General features: G+C 54.3%; 2 protein-coding genes across 2 annotated transcripts; one reads left to right on the plus strand and one right to left on the minus strand.

Annotated features, from left to right (window-relative positions):
- Positions 1–196: 196 nt before the first annotated feature.
- TIMM17A (translocase of inner mitochondrial membrane 17A) lies at positions 197–10,044 on the plus strand. The gene is made up of 6 exons (XM_075521674.1): positions 197–294; positions 4,428–4,527; positions 6,358–6,421; positions 7,731–7,859; positions 8,244–8,354; positions 9,691–10,044. Exons 1-6 carry the CDS (start codon positions 269–271, stop codon positions 9,759–9,761), a joined length of 501 nt encoding a protein of 166 aa, XP_075377789.1. The 5' UTR covers positions 197–268; the 3' UTR covers positions 9,762–10,044.
- A 2,303-nt stretch (positions 10,045–12,347) lies between these two features.
- On the minus strand, positions 12,348–19,798 carry ADIPOR1 (adiponectin receptor 1). Its single transcript, XM_075521653.1, has 8 exons — positions 19,671–19,798; positions 19,256–19,468; positions 18,344–18,460; positions 17,374–17,545; positions 16,562–16,748; positions 15,180–15,367; positions 13,562–13,755; positions 12,348–13,207 (listed from the first exon to the last, which is right to left on the minus strand). Exons 2-8 carry the CDS (start codon positions 19,394–19,396, stop codon positions 13,079–13,081), a joined length of 1,128 nt encoding a protein of 375 aa, XP_075377768.1. The 5' UTR covers positions 19,397–19,468; positions 19,671–19,798; the 3' UTR covers positions 12,348–13,078.
- Positions 19,799–20,305: the final 507 nt, after the last annotated feature.

Genomic DNA, 20,305 nt, shown 5'->3' on the forward strand with positions numbered 1-20,305 from the left:
GGCGGACCCAGCAGGCCCGGCAGCCGGAGCGGGGCCTCCCCCGGGGCGGCCTCACGGCGGGGCGGGCCCCGGGGAACCGGCGCCGCCGCCAGTCAGCCCCCGGCAGGGCGGGGCGAAGCGAAGGGGGCACGGCGCATGCGCCGCCACCGCGGCGCACGCCTCCCCCCCCTCCGCCTAGTCCCGCCCTCCGTCCCCATTGGCCTTCGCGGGGAGGCGGTGAGCCAATCGCGCGGCGGGAAGGCGGGCGAGGGCGGTGGCGCCTGCGAAGATGGAGGAGTACGCGCGTGAGCCCTGGTGAGCGGCCTGCGCCCGGGCGGCGCGCGGGGACCGTGGCTCCGGCGGGCGGCGGCGGCGGGGGGAGCCGGGGGAACGGGGCGGGGCGGGCGCTGCCCGGCGCCGCTCCCCGCGGGGGGGGGGTGCGGGTGCGGGTCCGGGTGACCTTGGCGGGGCCCCTCTGAGGGGAGGCGGCGGGGGTAGGCCGCGCCGCGGCGGCTGAGGGGCTGCCCCGTGGCTCGGGGCCTGCGCAGGCAAAACCCCGCCGGTACCGAGCCCGGCGGAGCCTCCCTGAGGGGGGGAGGTACCGGCGTGGCGACTAGGCCCTGCGGCCTGCCCCGCGCCTGGGCCTCTGTGGGCCGCAGCCCCTGGGCACAGGCTCCCTGGTCGGCGGCGCTTCGTCCCCTCAGCGCCCCGTGGCTCTGCCCTTCTCCTTCCCGCGCTTCCGTGAGGCGGGAGCGCACCGGCCTGCCGAAGTCAGCCGGCCTGGCCGCAGCCTTGCCGCCGAACGGGCGGCATCTAGACCCGGTCACGTTTCTGCAGTGTAAACGTTCACAGTCGCCTTGGTTGCAACTTAAAGGTTTTGTTTGTAGTAATAAAACATTTAAAGGACAGCGTAGGCTCAGGATTAAGTGTGCAAATAGAGACCCGCGACTGTTCACGAGGCTTTTCCCAAAGCTTTGTAGATTGGTGCCACGTTTTAAGTTTCTCCATAAATGTCACTCCGCCTTTCTACAGCACAAAGTTTGGGACGTTAGCAAAATAAACTTTGTTTATTTATTGATTGCTGCGGGCTCCAGGTAATCTCATTCTCCCTTTAGTAAGGTCATGCGATAAGGACATTCTGCTGCTAAGCTGTAGGGGGGCTGTCGGGGGCCCCATGCTGTTTTGTCCCGTTTTGCTGCTGGTCACCCCGTTATCTCTCCCCCTGCAGCGCCGGGGGGGGGGGGTTCAGCCCCCTGGGAGTTGCTGTTTCTGGGAGCAGTGTGACCTCGCTGGAAGGTGACACTGTACAACCTGGCTGTAATTTCCATCGCAGTCACCTTCGTTAGAAGCACGGATCGTTGCATAGTCTCGTCTGTGCTGGGAGTGGCCTGAAGGGCTGACGGGGAGCAGAGGTCAGGCAGTTCAGGCTGGCATGTCACGACGGTTCGATGACGAGGATGAAGTGCTGCCCCTTCTGCACCGTCGGCGCCCTGCTGAACCGTCGGCACTGAGAAAAGGCAGCTTTGTTCATTTAAAACCCGGCGGCCTCTGACTCTCTCATGGTTTCTCAGCAGTTAGAAGAGCTGCAGGCAGCTGTGGAGCTTGGAGGAGCTTCACCCCTCTAAGGGCTCACGGGCAGTCAGAGCTGGTGTGGCACCCACTGGCGTTCCTCAGTCCACTGGCCCTGCGGGCCACCTGCTCCTCTTTTTATCATTTTATCAAGCCAAATGGTGCTGTCAGCCACCGCAGCTCCCTCTGGGTGGGAATCAGATACACCTGGGGTGTGGGGTATCCTCAGCCTCTCCGGTCAGTGGAGCTGGTATGTGGCTGCCCCGGGGCCCTGGCATAAGCGAAGTCCTGGCCTCTGCTCTCATCTCTAAGTGATCTTGGTTGCCGTCGGCAGTAGGAATCCAACCTTATCTTGTGTGTAGCAGTGAGCACATCATTTCCCTACTGGGAGGGGTCCCCTTAAAGTCAAGGAAACAATTAACGGTAACATTAAGCTTGTAGATAAGTGCCAAATTAATAATGGAGTAATCTCTTCTATTCGCTTCCAATTCTCTCCTCTACTGAGGTCAAGCACTGCCAGGGACTGTGGGGTGTTTTGTGTCGGCTTTCAGATGCACACAGCGTCTATCTGGGAGTTCAAAGGAGCTGACATACGAAATGGCTGTGCTGGTATCAAAGATGTTTTCTCATTTAAAAGCTGCTCCTGCGGAGGCTTGGAGGATAGTTTAAAAGGAAAATTAAGAACCCCAAAGGTAACAGCTAATGAGCTTGACATCTGAAGTAGGGTTAAAGATGGAAAAAATGTAGCATTCCATGATTGGGGTCTAATTAACAAAGCTTCTGTAAAGAACAGTCATGGTTTGCTAAATTGACCTTGTGGGTAAAGGAAGACCACTTTACATAATCTATTTAGATTTCCAGAAAGCCTTTTAACAAGATCACTGTTAGCAAGCTAACGAAGGAAGAGACTTGTGATGAGATGTTTTATTCATAACAGAGTAGATCAAAATCTGGACAGGAGACGTGGAGAACAAAACAAGAAAAAAAGCCCAGAGAAGAAAGACTTAGTTGCTTTTCATCTTGGCATCTCTGACAACAGTGTGCCTGCAACCTTTTCCTGATCATTAAATGCAGGAAATAGGGGAAGGAAAATAAAATGTGAAATGGGGCTGAATTATTTAATTTAGTCAAAGCTAGAGGGGATTTGTAAGGAATATGAGATGAAAGCATGTTACAGGCAGAGCAATAGACAAGAAGGGTGATGCGTGGTGGGGTAATGTACAGTCCTTCCACTGGTTTCTCAGTCGGTGTGGGTTTGGGACCTGGATGTCCCTGTCACTGGGGAAGATCAGTGGTGATGTTTGGGTGAGGTCCTGGTGCGTTTGGAACAGCTGAGCGATGCCAAGATGCAGAAGCAAAGCAAGTGAACGATGCCACGCGTGCAAACAAGCAATTTACCTGCCTTTAGAAGGCGTGCAGAGCTGGCCATGCTCTCTCATTAAAACGACTGCGGAGGTAGGGAGAGATTCAGAAATAGGTCATGAAAGCGAGGAGCCTGGGAGAACGTGCAGGAGGAGGGACTGCACATTGTGGAATTTTTTGCAGGAAGAAAAAAACCCTCGTGACAAAATATGCAGTACAGCGAGGGGCCTGGGGCAAAGAGACAGTGTTTGTCACTCCTTACAGCAGAAGAGCATTAGCATATCCTGTGAAGCAGAAAAGTGGCAGACTCAAAGCGGATCGATGAAGGTGTATTCGCATGTGCAGGACCTGGATGCTGTAGGGAATCCTCAAGAATAGGAACGTGAAATTCAGAGTGAAATCGGAAATGCACATCGATGCTCATACCTGTGATTTGCTACTGTGAACACCGAGCTTGCCATAGTGTTCAGTTTTGTGACCCGGCATGTTGTTGTAGTCTCTTTTTTGCTAGGTTTGCTGATTATTGATGGTGCAGGAGTTATAATCATCTGAGTGCTTGGCTTCTGCTGTAAGATTTTGATATAACATGAAAGAAAAAATAACTTTGTTATTTTATGCTTCAAAATTACCAGCAGTGGCAACAGAGATTAATAGCAGGTTAGTGCTCACCTAGTTTAGGAGTTCAGTTTCGTGACAGAGAGTTACAAGGCTCTAGTGCTTGGCAGCAGTTCTGAACCCCAAATTAAAGCTCATCTCACTGGTGTTGAAAGTGTTTGCTGCGAGGAAGGTGCTCTTTCTGTGGCAAAGCTTTTGCTCGCTGGCCGGAAACATTCGACGCTCCGTGTTGTTGGGGGCAGGAACCGTGGCCTTCTGGACCTCTGACTAGATCTGTGCTTTGTTTGAATGAACTTCAAAGATCCAGGATGCATCAGGAAAAACCTTTCCAGTTTAACAAAAGATGACTTTGTAGTCTCTCATTTAAATAACCAGAACTAATGAAAAGCATGAGTAATTCAGGAAAGCGGTGTTTTGGTGTTTTGTGCCAGCTGTGAACTGAGTCTTATTGAATTTGCCACTTAAGTTTTCTGTAGGTCAAGACAAGAATGAGAACAGTAAATTTAAAGCTATTTACGCTCCGTAAGTAGGGCAGAGCTGGAATTCTGCAGAAGTTTTCCATGATGGCAATGCGCCTCTCTGCCTTGTGTGAGGAGTTCAGGCAATTTTTCTGTATATGTATGTGATGCTTACCACTACTGGGAGACAGGTTGGTAGAGTCTCGGCAAAAGTTGAGTTTGTTCTGCTGTAATATTACCTGTGCGTGTCTTTTGTTGATGTCTGCTCAGCAAGCTGGATGTGAGACGATACGGCTGGCAGGCTTGATTTTCACTCCAGTTTTGGATATTGTGACACATGTTTTGATGGTGAATTTCCAACGTGAATACGCTCAGTGTGTGAGTGGATCCGTCACGGTTTAACATGATGGAATTTAGTATTTTCATCTCTGTTTTTCTTTATAGTCCCTGGAGGATAGTAGATGACTGCGGAGGTGCTTTCACGATGGGAGCGATAGGAGGTGGCATTTTCCAAGCTATCAAGGGGTTCAGAAATTCCCCAGTGGTAAGTAAAATCATGTGAGAGTGCATTCAGAGTGCAGTCCTGCTTTCTCTGTCCATCAACAGTGAATCTGGCCAGCCAAAGGTAAGGGAGAAGAAATCCCTGAGCAGTGAGTGGGACTGATTAATGGCCTGCATGTCATTAATCCAAACCAGGAGGGTACATCTGGTGACCGGCTCAGGATCCAGATGGGTCCTTCATCTTTCCGGGTAAAAGTTCTGCTTTCCCTGTTTGATCTGATGGCAGCAGTGGGACGCTGGCAGCCTCCCTTGCTGAGAGACATCTCCCTCAGGATGGGGAAGTGGAGGGCGCAGCAGAATGCGTCCATCTTGGCTCATCTTCTGCCTTGGGTTCTGTCCGCACGTAGAGATGGGAAGCCTGGGCTGTTCTTCCTCTTCTGGCCTACCCCTCTCCCTTTCTTTTAGGAAATGGAAAGACTCAAAGGAAGAATCTTTTTCTCCTTCAGATTTATATTAGGGGATATTATTTTCTTTAACTAATCTCTTATTTAATTATTAACATTTTTAATTAACTGGATTTTTTTGATAGTCAGGTTTTGTTTAAATGCAGAAGTGTGCGTAAACATGAAAGTTAAAGTTTAGCCGATGCAAGTCATTTAAGATGTTTCCACTTTCAGGCTTTCTGCTGTGAAATTTTTCCTATAAACCTGTTGTACAGACATTTGATAAAATAAGATCCCATTTCTACTTGAACATTTGTTTTAAAACATTTCTCTGGCTTCATATAAAAGAGGTTTTTGTTGAGTGGTTTTTGGTGTTACTAATTGACAATTTGTTTGCCTCAAATTTCTTAATAAGCCATCAGTTTGAGGTAAGTATTGTAAATAAATAACTGTTTCCAAACTAGTCAGATCCTGCAGACACTTAACTTGAAAAGGATTATATGCTTAACTACATTATTCATTTTCCTTAAGACTTATTAAATAAACCTGTCCACACTTCTGAGTGCTTGTATCAAAAATAAAACTTGGATGTATGTTCTTTAAATCTTCTTAAAGTGTGGGAAAATACGTAGTCATAATTCTGTGGACTCCTGGATGACGTGTTTAGTGTTAGACTCTGGAAGGCTCAGCACTACATTTAGAAGCTGAATTCTTGCTTCTCTTAGCTACTGGGACTGGGCTGATGAGGCAAGGACTAAATATTCCACCTGACCAGCAGGAATGACTAAATTTGGGACAACCGGTGAGATTCCTGCTGCCAGCCGAGCGTAGTGCTCCTGGTATGCGGGCATCTGCACTAGGGTTGAGGTGATTGTACTAAGATAGATAAAATACTGATGGAAATGTGGTGTAACAGCATGCGGTTTTCCTCTAATGCAGCCCTAGGGCACTCTTCCTCTGGGTGGATTTCCCTGTTCTCCATGGACAGTGTCTCCTCCCTGAGGTTACCTGCACCCGATGCTGCTGTTTGCTCCACTGGTGTCCTGCATGCAAACTGCGTGACGTGACCAGGCATCAGATAGGAACAAAAAAATGATACACGTGAAAAATAAATCTGCTTATCTTGCTAAGTGTTACTTTAAATTAGTCTCGTTCAGTCAAGGCCACTCAAACAAACTTTGAACTCAAATTGTTTAATGCCTGATGGCTGTAGTTAATTTCTGTAATTGACAGGTATATTATAATGTGATAAATCGTGTGATTTATCACACTAAAGCATGTGTAAAATGCAGTTGCTGTCAGCTCCTGATCACAGCTGTTGAGGGTGCTTAAGAATATGTTGGGCCTGTGGCAAGTTGTTGCTATATACAGTCAGATTGGCTGTAAGGCTTCGCTCTTTTGTTTTAACTGTCATTTCTCTTGTATTGTAGGGTGTAAACCACCGGCTGCGAGGAAGTTTGACAGCTATTAAAACAAGAGCTCCACAACTGGGAGGTAATTAATTTTGTGTTGTTGTTGCAGTCAGTTTGCTGCTAAGTTTGGGAAGATAACGTGGTACAAGTGCAGTGACACCTGCGCTGTGGGCCAGCTGTGTTTCAGTGGGGTTTGTTAGTCCAAGCGATGAGTAAATATGGTTCTGATGCCTCCAGAATTAGTTTGGTGTGGAGGAAACATGCTTGTGTTCATGAAGTGATAAGCCAGGGTTAATAATTTTGTCATATTTTAACCAGCTCTGCGCAGAGCTGCCTGGGAGCCTGCGCATTGTGCACAGGGTTTTAAAATAAATAAGATTGGCTCATTAAAAGACATGATCAAACTTGGAGAAACAATGAAGTGGATGGGTGGGTCTTGGTAGGATTTCAGACTGTTCCCCTGAGGTCAGCTAGGTAAATTTTGCGAAGTGAATTTTGTGCATAAAAGTCTAAAAAAAAATCACAAAACTGCAGCTTGAGTCAAAACGACGTCGTGACCTCTTGAAGGTCACGCTGCAGTCACGTACTGTGCTGTGCCATTATGCCATTCTGACGGGCAAATTGCATTGATACGTGACAGAAGGAGAAGATGGGAGAGCCGTGTTGAGCGGGGAGACGTCGGCTGCAGCAGAACTGCTTAAAGAAATCCGGGCCACAGGCGGAAAAGGCTTTATGGCTGCAGCCTGTGGTGACTGTGCACAGAGAGAGGCACCGCCTGGTTTTTAGCTGGTATTAACCTGGTATAAAGCATTAAGACACCTCAAATTAAGGAGGGCTGAACTAATTCTAACTAGTAGTTGTCCCAAAATGAGTCTAGAGATCAATATTTATTTTAATTTATAATACACATTATTGTTAAAAGACTTCAGAATTTGCATTCTAAATACTTGCATTCTCTTTGCATCTGCCGTGCAATACCGACCAGTACTGGTCTGAGACGCCAGGAGCAGGGTTAGGATAAGGTGCAAAATTACTCTGCATCATTCTCTGTGAGGAAATATGTTTAAAAAGTGAAAAATATGAAAATTCCCTGAGCTAATCTGGCTTTATTAGGATGGAAGTTCCATTATAATCACTGTTTGATAAGCTTTCTGTCATTAAATGTAAATTAATGAGATTATATATAAAATGTGTGTCACCTGGCAAGTTGAGAATTTTCGCAGTACTGATTTTGACCTCTCTTTGGTTCTTTGTTGCTTTGAACATACTTCCATGCTTGAAAGCAAGCACACCGATACTATACCATCTCCTGATTACACGGCTGCAGCGTGGCTAGCTTGTCTGCTTTCTCTAAACTGTTGGGTTTTTCTTTTTTTTTTTTTTTTTAACAGGTAGCTTTGCTGTCTGGGGAGGTCTCTTCTCCATGATTGACTGCAGTATGGTCAGAATGAGAGGGAAAGAAGATCCGTGGAATTCAATCACAAGCGGAGCCCTGACTGGAGCCATATTAGCTGCAAGAAGTAAGAAACTGAGGGTATTGGTTGAAAAACATCTGTACTCTAAATGTACAGTTCTCATCGTTATAGTGAAGCAACAGTCGCTGATACCCAAATTGGAATTTACTTTCTCAGAGAAATTGAAAGATAATCTGAAACTTTTGTCCTGTGCTTATGAAAGTAATAATTACGTTCTCAAACATTTCCAGCGTTCCTTTGTTTCCTTGAGGAAGAGGGGGGGAGTTGCCCACTAAATATCATTTTATTGGTGATGCTAATGAGGCTTAATGGATGCAAAATTACTGCTTCTGAGTCTGCTTATAGGAGAGATTAAAGAAAGAGAGCTATAATATGCAAAGTAATGCACCAAAGAAGTAAAAAGTGTTGTTTTATGCTTTTTATTTTTAGATGGACCTGTTGCCATGGTTGGGTCTGCTGCGATGGGAGGGATTCTCCTAGCTTTAATTGAAGGAGCTGGTATTCTGTTAACAAGATTTGCCTCCACACAGTTTCCAAACGGTAAGGAGCCATCAGTCTGTGGTATCGCGAGGCTTTTATCGTGCAGTCTTTACTAATGTACCTCTTCCAGTCATCGGTCTTATCTGTAAATCTGCTCTGCGGGTTGCCAGCCTCTAAGGCTGTAGAAAGCCAAGGAGGAGCCGCATGTTGCTGATGAGACAAGGGTATCATCAGCTCCTTCCCGCTGGGCGACTGGAGGCTGTGTGGCTGAAAGCAGGGATGTCCCGGCTGTCCTTGTCTTCTCCCCTGTCCCCCGATGCAGCCACACAACCTGTCGGATGGTGGCAGCGGTATTTTAGTCAGTGGTGGGTGACACAACAGGCTTGAGGCAATAGCAAGCAGCAAGTTGCGGCGAGAGGGATGGTGCCGGCAGGTTAGCTATGGTCTGCTATGGTCTGCGTGCAAACGTGCGGGCAGCCCTGGTTTAAATGAGGTGATCAAGGTCAGCAGGCAGATACAGGTAAAATATTTCAAAGAGGGGGGGTGGTGGCGGTGGCTTTTTTTTTCTAAACTGCTTCAAAAACTAGATCCCCCCCTTTTTTTTTTCCCCCTAAGTAAAATGCAAGCTGAGGTGTCAGTGAGCTGAGTTGGTAACCATTTGTGTCAATACTTGCCTGTGCAAAATATGAAGTACCTCTATCGCCCCACCTTATTTTGGGAGGAATACAGACAAAACCACCAGTGTTGAAAGGATTAGTAGCAAACCACTAATTCCTGAGAGGCTTCCTCTCTCAGGTTTGTTCACTGACATTCTTTGTTCAATCTAAATTATAACCATTTCTGTTCTTAACACAAAGGCGGTTTAAAAATCTGCTTTAGAGAAAGGGTATCATCTGTCCGTTACAATTTCTTCTCTCTAAAATTGGCATACAGTAAACGTATTGCTTCCCTCCAGCAGAACGTCAGTAAGAGGAGTCGGGAAGCTGACTCCACAATGATTTGTTCCGTTTCACTGGCTTGCTTCATTGTCGGGCAAGTTACCGTGAGTAAACCTTTACAGAGTGGCTAAGTTCAACTGAAGGGCAATAAGACATAGGTTTCCAGCTCCTTTAGGTGACTGAAAATGTTTCCCTCTCACTGCTCGGATTCATTTCCCCGTTAATAAAGGAGATAAAAATACAGTCCTTGTTGGACTGAGGCTCTCGTCAATGCATAAAGCTCTTGAACTTCTTTGAATGAAAAAAAAATCAAATGTAAAGTCTTGTTATTGGCTTCATTCATTTTAGAGGGGATTTATATGAAAAACGCTGTGACCGTGTTTTGTGCTGTTAGTAGGAAGAATCTCTTGTCTTTTGGTATTTATTATTTCCCTTTTTTTCTCTTGCCTTATTCACAGGCCCTCAGTTTTCAGACGACCCCTCCCAGTTGCAGCCCTCTCCATTTAGCGACTACCGACAATACCAGTGATTATCCTCATTCTCCCAGTTCACATTGTACCCGAGCTGTAATTTAAAATGCTGGAGGACCAAGACGCAGTATGTCTTTACACCAGTGGTAGTCTCTTACACAAACCATGCCAAGAGGACCTTCAGCACTTGTCAGTGTAAAACTGCACAGGGGAACTTTTAGAAGATGACAAATCTATTTATTCATGATAGATTCCATTGCTGTAATGCTGATACATGTCTGATAGAATACATGGAGGTTTAAGACAAGGACCAAATGGAGTCTTGTCATCCTTTGGACGTGGACTGAAGTGAAGGTCTTTGGAGTCTTCTCTGGGATGTGGCATTGACCAGCCACAGCGAACGCAGCTGGAATTGAGCCGCGTCCCCATCGGATTTAGGTTGCTACACATATTTCAGCTTAAGGAAAATAATTCATCTACACGCAGTTTTACATTCCTAAAGTGAATATTATTGGGAGAATGTGCAAGCCAGTGAAAATTACTTCCAGCAATACATATTTCACTGCTGTTCTTTGTTTTCTACGCTACCGCCATGCAGCCAGAGTTCTTTGGTTAAAGCAGAATCTGCCTTTTGCGGATCCGCAGGCTGCAGCACACCTCCGCCTTCCCCTCAACCCGCGTGGCCTTGAGCCCCTTTAGCAAAAGGTGGCAGCAAACAAATTCCTCACCTCTGCTGCTGCTCGCTGTGGCTTTCGCAGCAGGCTCGAAAGGGAACACCACAGACAGCGTCCCCTCCTAGAAGGGCAGTGAGACGCGTGTGAGCCCCGAACAGAAAAACACGCAGGCCTGTGGGGCTGGAGGAGGAAGCGTTGCCCCTGCCTGCCTGCTGCCAGCACAGCCTCTTGCCTTTTCACCTCGGATCCGGTCCTAAGCACGATTACGACATCTGCTCCATGTTTTTGTTAAACTGCAGTTGTGGAGGCATGTTCCCTTTTGCCAGCAGTTAAAAAAATCATATCCAGTGAGGTTTTCTGTTGTTACTACTAGTTAACACTATTGCTTGCTGGCAGTTCCTGATAGAGTATCTGTATTCAAAAAGACTTGAGTAATATTATCTATCTGAGCCGCTTCACGGCTTTTCCTCTGCCCAGGGAGGAGCGTGATCTCTGCCCTCTGTCAGGAGACTGAGTCAGGCCCATGTAGGAGGAGGAGAGGATGAAAATAAGACAGAAGCGGTCACAGTAATGGTTGACAAGTGGGTGAATTAGGATTGTACAAAGCGTGCATGCAAGTGCGAGATCCTGACCATCTCCTCTGTCCTGTCATCCTGTAAAAGTGACATTTTCCTGTCCCCACCCCCCGCCTGTCCTAGAACTGCTCCAGGACTGCTGGAGCTTACGTCTCTGGTACCTTACTGTTTCGTATAGTTGCTGCTGGTGTGTAATTTTCAAAAACCTTAAGCACAAAAGCCCTGTGTGTGCGTGTGAAGGCTCGTCTTCCTTCGCCACTTACATGGTTCCTCGGGCGAGTTGTCAAGACAATTTTCTTGACTTGTGCCACTCAGCCAGTGCTCTGCCCTGCTCCTGCTTGAGACCCCAGCCACAGGGGAGCGGGCGAGTCTCTGGTAGTGGAGAGAGAATTACACTCGGCTCTCATCAGCTGCGGAGCCTCCCCTGTGTATCCAAATCTGCGTGTTAATCACCGAATGTTTTCCCGTACTCTTTATATAGGATTAGAGCACTCGGGTGTTGTTCAAATCTGCGTGCAGCTCGAGGGTTTCGGTGCCTGGCCCTTGCACTGCTGAGCTGTCCTTGGGGTTTGGTGGGGGCGAGGTGACTCAGCCGAGTCGTCTCCTGGCCCGTATTGAAGGAGCAGCCTGGAGCGCTTGGGTGATGGCTCCCGCCCCAGACCCTGGCCGGGGAGGGCACGGGGGCGCGCAGGGGAACCTGCTGCTCTCTAGCCAGGCCCTGCCTTGGCAGTCCCCAAAGCCAGGCCACATCCAAACAGCTCAAGAAAGGGCCACCGCACAACTCTTCCCTGCAGCCGCAGCGACTCCCCACCTACCCGGGAGAGCAGGGACACGGGGAGAGCAGGGACACGTGCCACCAGTGATGGCTGTGGCCCAGGCGCTCCTCCCTCACCCCTCCGTAAGGTAACAGGCTTCGGCTGCCTGCGAGGAGCTTTACTCGGCTCAGCTCTTCCCCACTAATCCCCCTTGACCGCCTGCGCTGGACGGTCACTCACACAGTCCTACATGAGGAGGACCCTCTGATTTAGGGTCTCGTCCTTCACTCCCCACACACCAACCGGCTGCAGCAGCTTTTCTGAGCAGCTGTGAGCCCTTTGCCGTGCTGATCCCAGGAGGGAAGGCAGCAGGTCCCACTGTCCGGCAGCGTATGGCCCAGCCGAGGAAGGGTTTCCTCCCTTGTCATCACCACAACACCCAAGCATTTCCTGTGTTTTATTTCTGCCGTTGGGGCTGGCCTGACCCGCTGCCGCGGCAGGAGGGATCCCACTGCGCCTCATGGGTGCTCCTGCCGCTTGAGGGGACGCACTCCTCGGAGCCCTCTCCCCAGAAGCAGCTCACACCCGGGGCAGCTTCTCTCCACCCAGCCCAAAAAAACCAAGACAGACAGCACCAGCACGACACTGAACTATTGACCTTTTTATTTCAATCATCAGCTACAGCAGCTCTACATTCCCCTCACACACTGTCCTTCCTTTACTACCACAGACAGCGAGGGAGCCAAGTACACTGCGGTGGCAGCAAGTCTTTTTAAAGCTTAGTATTAAATATTAAATATTCTCTCATTTATGTTTACATTACTTTGTCAAGGAAAACAAACGAACAAACAAAAAAACAATTAAAACTTAAGTTACAGGAATCTGTGCCTGTGCCCAGGGCAGCAGCACAGGGGGCTGCAGAGCTGTCCCCAGCAAGGCGGCTCTGCTGCGAGGGATATGCAAAAATCTCTGGCTCTGGGCCTGGTAGTGCGCGACTCTGCTCGCTCCGACGGTGAGCTCGGGAAGGGGGTGCTCGGCTGTGCCGCGAGTGGGGTATCCGCACCCTTTGCTTTTGGAAATCGGCATGCCTGTGAAGGTCGGACGACCCCGGTGCAGCTAAAACACTGTCTGGAGGAGGCGAGGCTGGCTGCCGCGGCCCGTGTCGCCTCCCCTCAGCCCCAGCGAAGTGTGTGGGGAAGGGGGTGAGGATTTGGTCAACAATTTTGCTAAAGAATTTTTCTGTTTTTTTTTCTTAAAAAAAAAAAACAAACAAAACAACCAACAACCCCAAACAGTTTTGAGTCTTCCTTTGATTTTAGCAAAGACAGAGTTTAAAAAGCACTTAGGAAGCTTGTACTAAAATCAGGTGCTCTCAGAGGAGAGAGTCGTCTGTGCACCCCCCTTCGAGTCCGTAGCGAAACTCCTGCAGGTTCGACACTCCGTAGAAGTGGACGAAGGCCGCAGCCACCACGAGCACGTGGAAGATCTGATGCGACTGAAACTGCGGGGAAGCAAAAAAGCCCTTTAGACCAGACCAAAGGGGACAGAGGAACACCGGGAACACCGCCTCTTCTTCCTCCTCCTCGCTGCTTCTGCACCGCCCCACAACTGACCTCTGAGCTCCACTTTTTCCCCCGTCGTTGCTCCCAGGCAGCATTTTGCACCCTGTACTGTAGCCTGCCCTGCCTGCTCGCAGCAGCCGTTCACGGTCTGGCTGCCAGCACACGTGCTGGGGCTCCCAGGACACCCCCAGCCACCTTCTCCTCACCTTGGAGCTCACCACCCTCAGTCCCCCCTCCCCAGCCTGGCAGCTGCCCCCCAAAGCGCCCTGCTCACCGCCTCGTCCCGCACTCACCCAGATGTCAAACTTGCCCGGGAAAAAGCGCTCGGGTATGCGGGCGGCGTACAGCCCCGCGCCCGTGATGTACATGACGGCCATGAGGAAGAACCAGCCCATCTGGCCGACGGTGGTGGCTTTCACGAACCCTTCAGCGATGGTGAAGTGCATGGTGGGCACCACGCCGCTCAGCCCCAGCCCCAGAAAGACGCCTGCGGCGGAGAGGAGAGATCAGCAAAGGGGAGCGCAGCGCGGACGGGGCGCTGCTCCTCCCCGCCAGCTCCCCTCGCACCCTCGTCCTGCGGAAAGGGAAGCTCCTGGAGGCACCAGCAGCTTTTCCTCGCTCAGTCCTGGATTATCCGACCCCCACGGCATTTATCCTTCACAAAACGAGGGATCTACAGCTCTACGTCCCAGTCAAAACCAGTGCTGACCCGCAGCGCTCACTGGGCAGAGCTCGCTGTGCAGACGTGCGTTCTCCGTACAGCGGCAGGGCTGCGGCAGCTCCTGCTCCCGGCTACGGGAACGGCTCTTTCAGAAGGTGCCAGCCCTCCGGATCGCACCAAAGCCTCACAGGTGTGAGGAACGCAGCAGCCCCAGCCAGCCCTTCGAGGAGAGGCTTTGCCAGAGTCATTTGTTTGGTGAAGCTGCTTGGAGCTCAAGGGGAAGGTGCTAATTAGCAGTGCTGAAATTTTCAGCTCTGGCATCTAATTAGTTTGGTGGAGAGCAAACGGCACCGCAGCGAGACACCATCCCAGAGGGGCTGCAGCTTGTACTCACAGCAGGGTCTCGCTCCGCACCGGGGGAGGAGAGCAGCCCTCTCCGGGAGCAGGCGGCTGGGCTCTCTGCCAGCACCAGCGCTGCCATGGGGGAGCGGTGGGGCTGGCAGTCCCACCCCGTCCCCTGCCCTCTTCCGAGGGGGTCTCGTGGGTCACGCGCCAGCGGCGCTGCCCGGCCTCCAGCTCAGCGTCGTCTCTCCTCACGTAGCCAGGACGCTGCTGCGAGAGACGTTTTGCTGCAGGAGCCCCCCGGGGAGGTGAGGGCGGGCAGAGGCGTTTCTCCCTGCTCACTGGGGCTCAGTGAGGCTGATTTAATCTGCAGAGGCTGCAGCGGGGGTAAGACAGGGTGTGAGTGTGGAGCGGGCTGGAGACAGCCTCGCCCTGCAGCCTCCAGGAAGGCAGGTACGTGCCAGCGTGTCACTGGCAGGGGACAGATGAGGGAACCTCTTCTTCCTCCTCTGCCTGAGCTGCGGGTTGACGCTGCCAAACTGCTTCCCGGAGAAGGCAGCTTCGCGCGGCACAGCCCCAGGCCACCCAGCCGCCACTTACAGGGCTATTTTTAAATGCTGTCTGTCTGCTCCGAACCTCAGGCTTGCCGAGCGCCAAGCAGAGCTCGGGCCCTGCTCAGTGGAGGATCTAAATCCCCAGCATAGCGAACGGAGGAAGGAGACCTCTCCCTGCCAGGAGCTGCTGCAGGGCGGTGGGGTGCTCTGGGGGAATTAATTCTGCAGATGCTGAGAGCTCTTCCCAAATGGGAAGAGCTGTCCCGTGCGGGATCTTCCCAAAGTGCCTCCCTGAAGCCCTCCCGAGCTCCCTCCCGGGGCTGGGGACTCGGGGTGAGGAGGGAGAACTCCTACCTGCTCTCGTCTGCCTGTGCTTGGGGGTGGCAAACCGGTCCCACTGAGCAACGATGATGGCAGAGATGCCCAGGACACAGACGATGGAGAGGTAGATGAGTCTTGGCTGCGGGGAGCAGTAGAACGAATAGTAGAGCCACGGGACAAAGCTCCCCATTATCAGCAGTGCAATTCCTGAATAATCCAACCTGCAGCCGGGGTACAATGACAGAGTCACAGGTGAGCCCCAAAATCCACCCCCCTCCTTGCGTCTTCTTGTGTCGGTACCCCCCAGCCTGTCTGCACCCAAGTGGAGTCACCACGGCCAGACAGGCAGCCACGGCCCCGCGGGTGAAGCTGCGTGTCCAGAGGAGGGAGGAGGGCTGCGCCCAGGCCTTCTCAACGCGATCTGGGACACGAGAAAGGGCCTGGGCACGTACGCGGCTTCTGGGGATGCCAGCAGAGCTCGGCAGGAGCGCAGAGGAGGAACAGGAGCCGGCTGGCTACGAGGGGAGCCGTGCACTCAAACCACCATGACAGGACGTGGCGAGCACGACTCCTGGCGCATATGGATTTGACTATTATCCTCCACTGCAAAGTGCTTTCGATCCATCGATCCAGGAACCATTTCACCACTGAAACGCAGCCGCTCGCGTTACCACCACTGCGGCCGCGGCAAGTGCCTTCCCCGGTATGCAAGGACATTTCTGCTGAGGGCACGGCGGCACAGTTTGTTCTGCAGAGACGAGCCCGCAGGATCTCTGGGGTTTGTGCAAAGGAGATTGGCAGGATTTCCCAGCAAGCAGCACCCAAGTAAATGCCTTTGACAGACTTGCGTGAGCAAGATCTTATTTGGAAAGCCTTGCTGCTGCCCTGCCTGTGCCACGAAGGCTGATGTGAGCTTAACTCTAAGAGCAGCCTGTGCACCGACCTCAGGGAGAGGCACCGGCCACTGCCCAGCCTTTCCACTTTGCCGGGAATCCTGTTTGTTTTGTTTTCTTTCAATTTGGTTTCGGTCCAAATTGGATCCAAACCAGAGTTCTTGAAAGCATCCAGTAAACTGGAAACTGCCAAACTGCTGCGTCTCACGAGACGGAGACCCCTCCTCAGTTCCCTGCTACGAGGGGCACCAAGGCCGTTCCTTTGGGAGCTGCAGGTTCCCAGGGTCCCTGTCTTTAACATCCACCTGAGGGCATTTGAGCTGGTGGATTTAAGGTGCTCGGGCACAGGGCAGAGCCCTCTGGGACCCAGCTGTGCTTCCCTCTCAACTCCACGCTGGATTCAGTGGACGCTCCCTTCCCCCAAGGATAAAACCTTTGGGAGCGCAGCGGTTTCCGAGAGGAAGTGCTGCGAGAACTCAAAACCTCCTGTGAGACCACGCAACCGCGCTTGTGCTGACTCACTTTGAGAAAGTCCGCGAGACCTTCTCCGAGTGACAGTAGACAGTGTGGAAAAGCCAGGAGAAGCTGAGGCACAGCACCGCTCCCAGGAAGAACATCCCGAACACCACCTTCTCCTGGAGAGGAGCCATGAAATACATGTTGGGCCGCAGCATGGTCAGGATCCCCAAGCAGAGGAACAAAACAAAACCTGCAGGGAACACACCAAACGGGCGTCAGGCAGAAGGAGAGTGAATGAATTCAGCAAAGAGCCAGGAGAAACGCGGCCCTGCCTCTGCTCTGTGAGGCAGGCCCTGGACGTATCCTGCTCGCAGCGCACCTCGAGGTGCTCAGTCGCACCCAGGGCTGGCCTGGCACGGGCCGTTAGCCGAGGCTCTCGTTACTGCAGACAAGCAGAGCTGGGGGAACCCGCGGGACGGCAGGGTCAGGCACAGGGTGAAGAGCCGCTGACCCGTCCCTGGGTTTCAAAGGAAAGCACTCTGAGGCTCTCCTGTCTTGCCTGGGACACATTTCTCCCTCCCACTCTTGCGGAGCGTCGGCAAAGCCACAAACCATCGCTGAGCCCGGCCCTGGGGCCCCGCTGTGAGGAAGCGCCCTGGCCTCCTGTCACCCAAGTTGCTCCAGGAGCTCTCGGGCACCTCGTGACCCAGCTGCCTGCGTGCATAGGACCGGGCAGGGGTATGTGATCCGCAGAGGAAGGCCCCATGCACAGAGAGGACCCCAGCACCAAGCAAGTCCTGGCCGTAAAAGGTCGCCCTCGTGCACGGGAGCCAAGCCCACCTTCAGCCCCAGGGCTACCAAACCCCCCCGGTCACCTAGCAAGTGCGTCCAGATGTTGCCCGTCTCGGTGTGTATTCGGAAGATGCTCTTGAAGCAGGCTCGGAAGGACGGCATGGGAGGCCTGTGTCCGTGCAGGAGGTAATCGTTGTCCTTCAGCCAGTCGGGCAGCACGTCGTAAGGGATCACGCGCCAGCGCCCCTCCCACACCTGCAACACGCCAAGCTGTGCTGGTAGCCCCCAGAGCATCAAGCCAGCCCAAAGGCTCACGTTTACTCACTCCGGGAGCCTAAAGCCGCATGTGGAACAAGCCCAGCAGAGTCTTCCCTACAGCCAGGGCTGAAAAGGCCCCGTAAGGCTGCTTGGGGAGAGGAAGTTCAGCTTTTGCAACATCAGTACCCTCTGGGACCTCTTAAGCCACCCACATCCTGCAGAGCACTCCCCACGTGTCCCCCCAGGGAGTCGGAGGCGATTTGCACCCTCAGGTTTAACCCTTCTGCACCCGAAGTAACTGTTCCCTGCAGTGGGGAACTCCCTTCCATTTTGGTCAGGGAAGGGGGAGCCCCGGCTGGCAACAGAACCAGGCTGGCCCTCAGCCAACGCCACGGCTTACCGAACCACGGTGACCAGGAGCACAGGCACCGGGTGAAACCAGCAACGGTGCTTGGTGCTCCCGGTGCCCAGCAGAGGAATGCAGAGACACTGGGACCGCTCCCCAGGTCGCTGCTCATCGGCACGGCTGGGCACAACCTCCAACACCCACGGGTGCTTCCCAGCCGCCGCCATCCCCTTCCCGCACCGCTCCTGGGAGATGCTGCTGGGAGCAGGCCCAGGCGAGCGGAGCCGGAGCAGACTGCCGGCAGAGCCGCACGGAGCCCCGGGAGCTTTACCCAGACAGAGCGACACATGCCAGCCCCTGCCCACCACCCCCAGCCCCGGGCCTGGAGCATCCAGGCCTCATTAATACTCTAAAAATCAGGATTGGGGGATCGCTACATGCTCCTGTACCTTATACACAAACTCTTCCATCTTCTCCATGGCGTGATGAGCCTGCAGAGGCAGAGTCAGCACACGGACCACCTCCTCCTCTTCCTCACGGGCCGCCGGGCATGGCGGGTCTTCAGCCTAGAGGGAGAAACGCCCGGAGGAAATCATTCCTGCCCACGGGAGGAGGAACAGCGTGCGGAGAGCGGCGAGTCCCTGCGGAGAGCACCTGGGGCTTCATCCCTTCCCGAGGGGACAGGCAGGACCCGCCGGTCACCACCGCTTATGCAACACGCTACTGTCTTAACCATCTCGGGCAGGCTAATCCCAGATTTATCCTTGCTGCAAGGCGGGATTACCGCGGGGGGATTTTCATCCCTACAACCAAGGCTGGAACAGCCACTCGGCCCAGCCAGGAAACCCGGCTCTCCACCCCAGCCGCGAGCCCAACACAGAGCGGAGGCGGCGGCTCCCCGGCACCCTCCCGGGCTGGGAACGCTCTGCCCGTCCCGGCTCAACTCCCTCTCTGCTCCTTTTCCGTTAGGGGGTTGGGAAGGCGACGTCCAGCCCCGAGGCCGCGGGCCTCAGAACAGCCCTTCGCTCCGAGCGGCAGCGCGGGCGCGCAGAGCCAGCGCCTCTGGGCTGGCAGCTCTGCACGGGGGAGAGCTACCGACAGGAGCTTCTGGGCCGGCTCAGAGCACGGGCCAGACCCACAGCGTCTGGGTGCCAAAACGCCTCGCAGCCTCTCTGCGCGGGCCCGCAGCGACGGCCGGACTGGGGGCTCGGCGAAGCACGCCCGGCCGGCCCGCGCGCTTCGAGCTGCTCCCGGGATAACGGGCAAACTCCGGGGGCAACCCGCGGGGACGGAGCGGGGGCCCCTGAAGCGGAAGGAGGAGCGGCCAGCGAGGCGCCCGCCCGGGGGCGAAGGGGGCTTACGCTGGCCGAGCCGGCGGCTCCTTGGTCCCCCTTCTCCTCCAGCAGCGGCCCCAGCTCGGCCAGCTCCAGGTGGGCTCTCTCCCGGCCGGCGGCTGCCAGCCCGTTGCCCTGCCCGGCGGCGGAGGCTTTGCGGGACGCCATGGGGGCGGCGGGGTCGGTCCTGGTGGCCGAGGGCAGCCGGTGCCGGTCCCTCCGCGTCTTTGTGCCGCCGCGCTGGGGAGGGAGGAAGACGAGAGTCACCGGGACCCGGCCGGGAACCGACGGCCGCGCACCCCGCCCCGGGCCGGGCGCCTTCCCCGGGTGCTGGGACCGACGGACCCGGCCCTCCCCGGGGCACCGGCGGGGCTGAGGCCGCCGCCCGCCGGGGGAAGGGGGCAGCGCCCGGACAGCCCCGTCCCCTCCCGCCCGCACTCACCGGCCGCTACATCCCGCGCAGGGCGGCGGCGGCGGCACCGGAAGCGACGCTGAGGGAACGGGCCGCTTCCGGTCGCGAGGCCCCGCCCCGCGCGGCGACACCGCCCCCGGGACGGAACGGCGGGGCGCTGCGCGGGACCCGCTCTCTGATTGGCCGCAGTCGCTGTCTGTCTCTCTCTGCCCCCGCCCCGCCGACTGCCGGCCGCTGCGATTGGGCGAGTCGCCCACCTGACGTGCCGGCAGGAGGCGCTCTAGCTCCGCCGCGCGTCTCTCTGGCCGCGCGCTCGGCTGCCCCCTACGGGCGGGGCGCCGCGCCGCGCCGAGAGCGCCACCTCCGGGAGTCCCGTGATGGCGGCGGGCGGGCCCGGTCGGACGGGCGAGAGCCGGGGGGGCGTCCGCACCCCACGGCCGTACCGAGGAGGGGGCAGACCCCCGCGGGGCGAGGGCCGGGCCTCCGCCGCCCTTAGGCCTGTGGTTACAGTGACACCGCTGCCCTGGTACCATGGCAGCGCGGCCCTGAGGGGTGCCCAGGCCGGAGGGGACAGACCCAGTCGTCCGTCTGTCCCTGTCCCTCCGTCCCCAGTGGCCGTTGGCCACCCCCGCACTGCCCTGCCCGCACGTGGGTCCCCACTGAAG

The sequence above is a fragment of the Mycteria americana genome, chromosome 20 (genome assembly GCF_035582795.1).
Source record: "Mycteria americana isolate JAX WOST 10 ecotype Jacksonville Zoo and Gardens chromosome 20, USCA_MyAme_1.0, whole genome shotgun sequence".
NCBI classification, from domain to species: Eukaryota; Metazoa; Chordata; class Aves; order Ciconiiformes; family Ciconiidae; genus Mycteria; species Mycteria americana.

What these genes read in the sequence shown, in the direction of transcription:
- TIMM17A (XM_075521674.1), top strand. Translation starts at nt 269, where the DNA reads ATGGAGGAGTACGCGCGTGAGCCCTG. An exon ending in GGTTCAGAAATTCCCCAGTG is followed by an intron (nt 4,528 to 6,357) that starts GTAAGTAAAATC and finishes CTTGTATTGTAG; the next exon opens with GGTGTAAACCACCGGCTGCG. An exon ending in CTCCACACAGTTTCCAAACG is followed by an intron (nt 8,355 to 9,690) that starts GTAAGGAGCCAT and finishes CCTTATTCACAG; the next exon opens with GCCCTCAGTTTTCAGACGAC.
- ADIPOR1 (XM_075521653.1), bottom strand. Translation starts at nt 19,396, where the DNA reads ATGGCGTCCCGCAAAGCCTCCGCCGCCGGGCAGGGCAACGGGCTGGCA. An exon ending in GAGCCGCCGGCTCGGCCAGC is followed by an intron (nt 18,461 to 19,255) that starts GTAAGCCCCCTT and finishes TTCTCCCTCTAG; the next exon opens with GCTGAAGACCCGCCATGCCC. An exon ending in TGGAAGAGTTTGTGTATAAG is followed by an intron (nt 17,546 to 18,343) that starts GTACAGGAGCAT and finishes GGCGTGTTGCAG; the next exon opens with GTGTGGGAGGGGCGCTGGCG.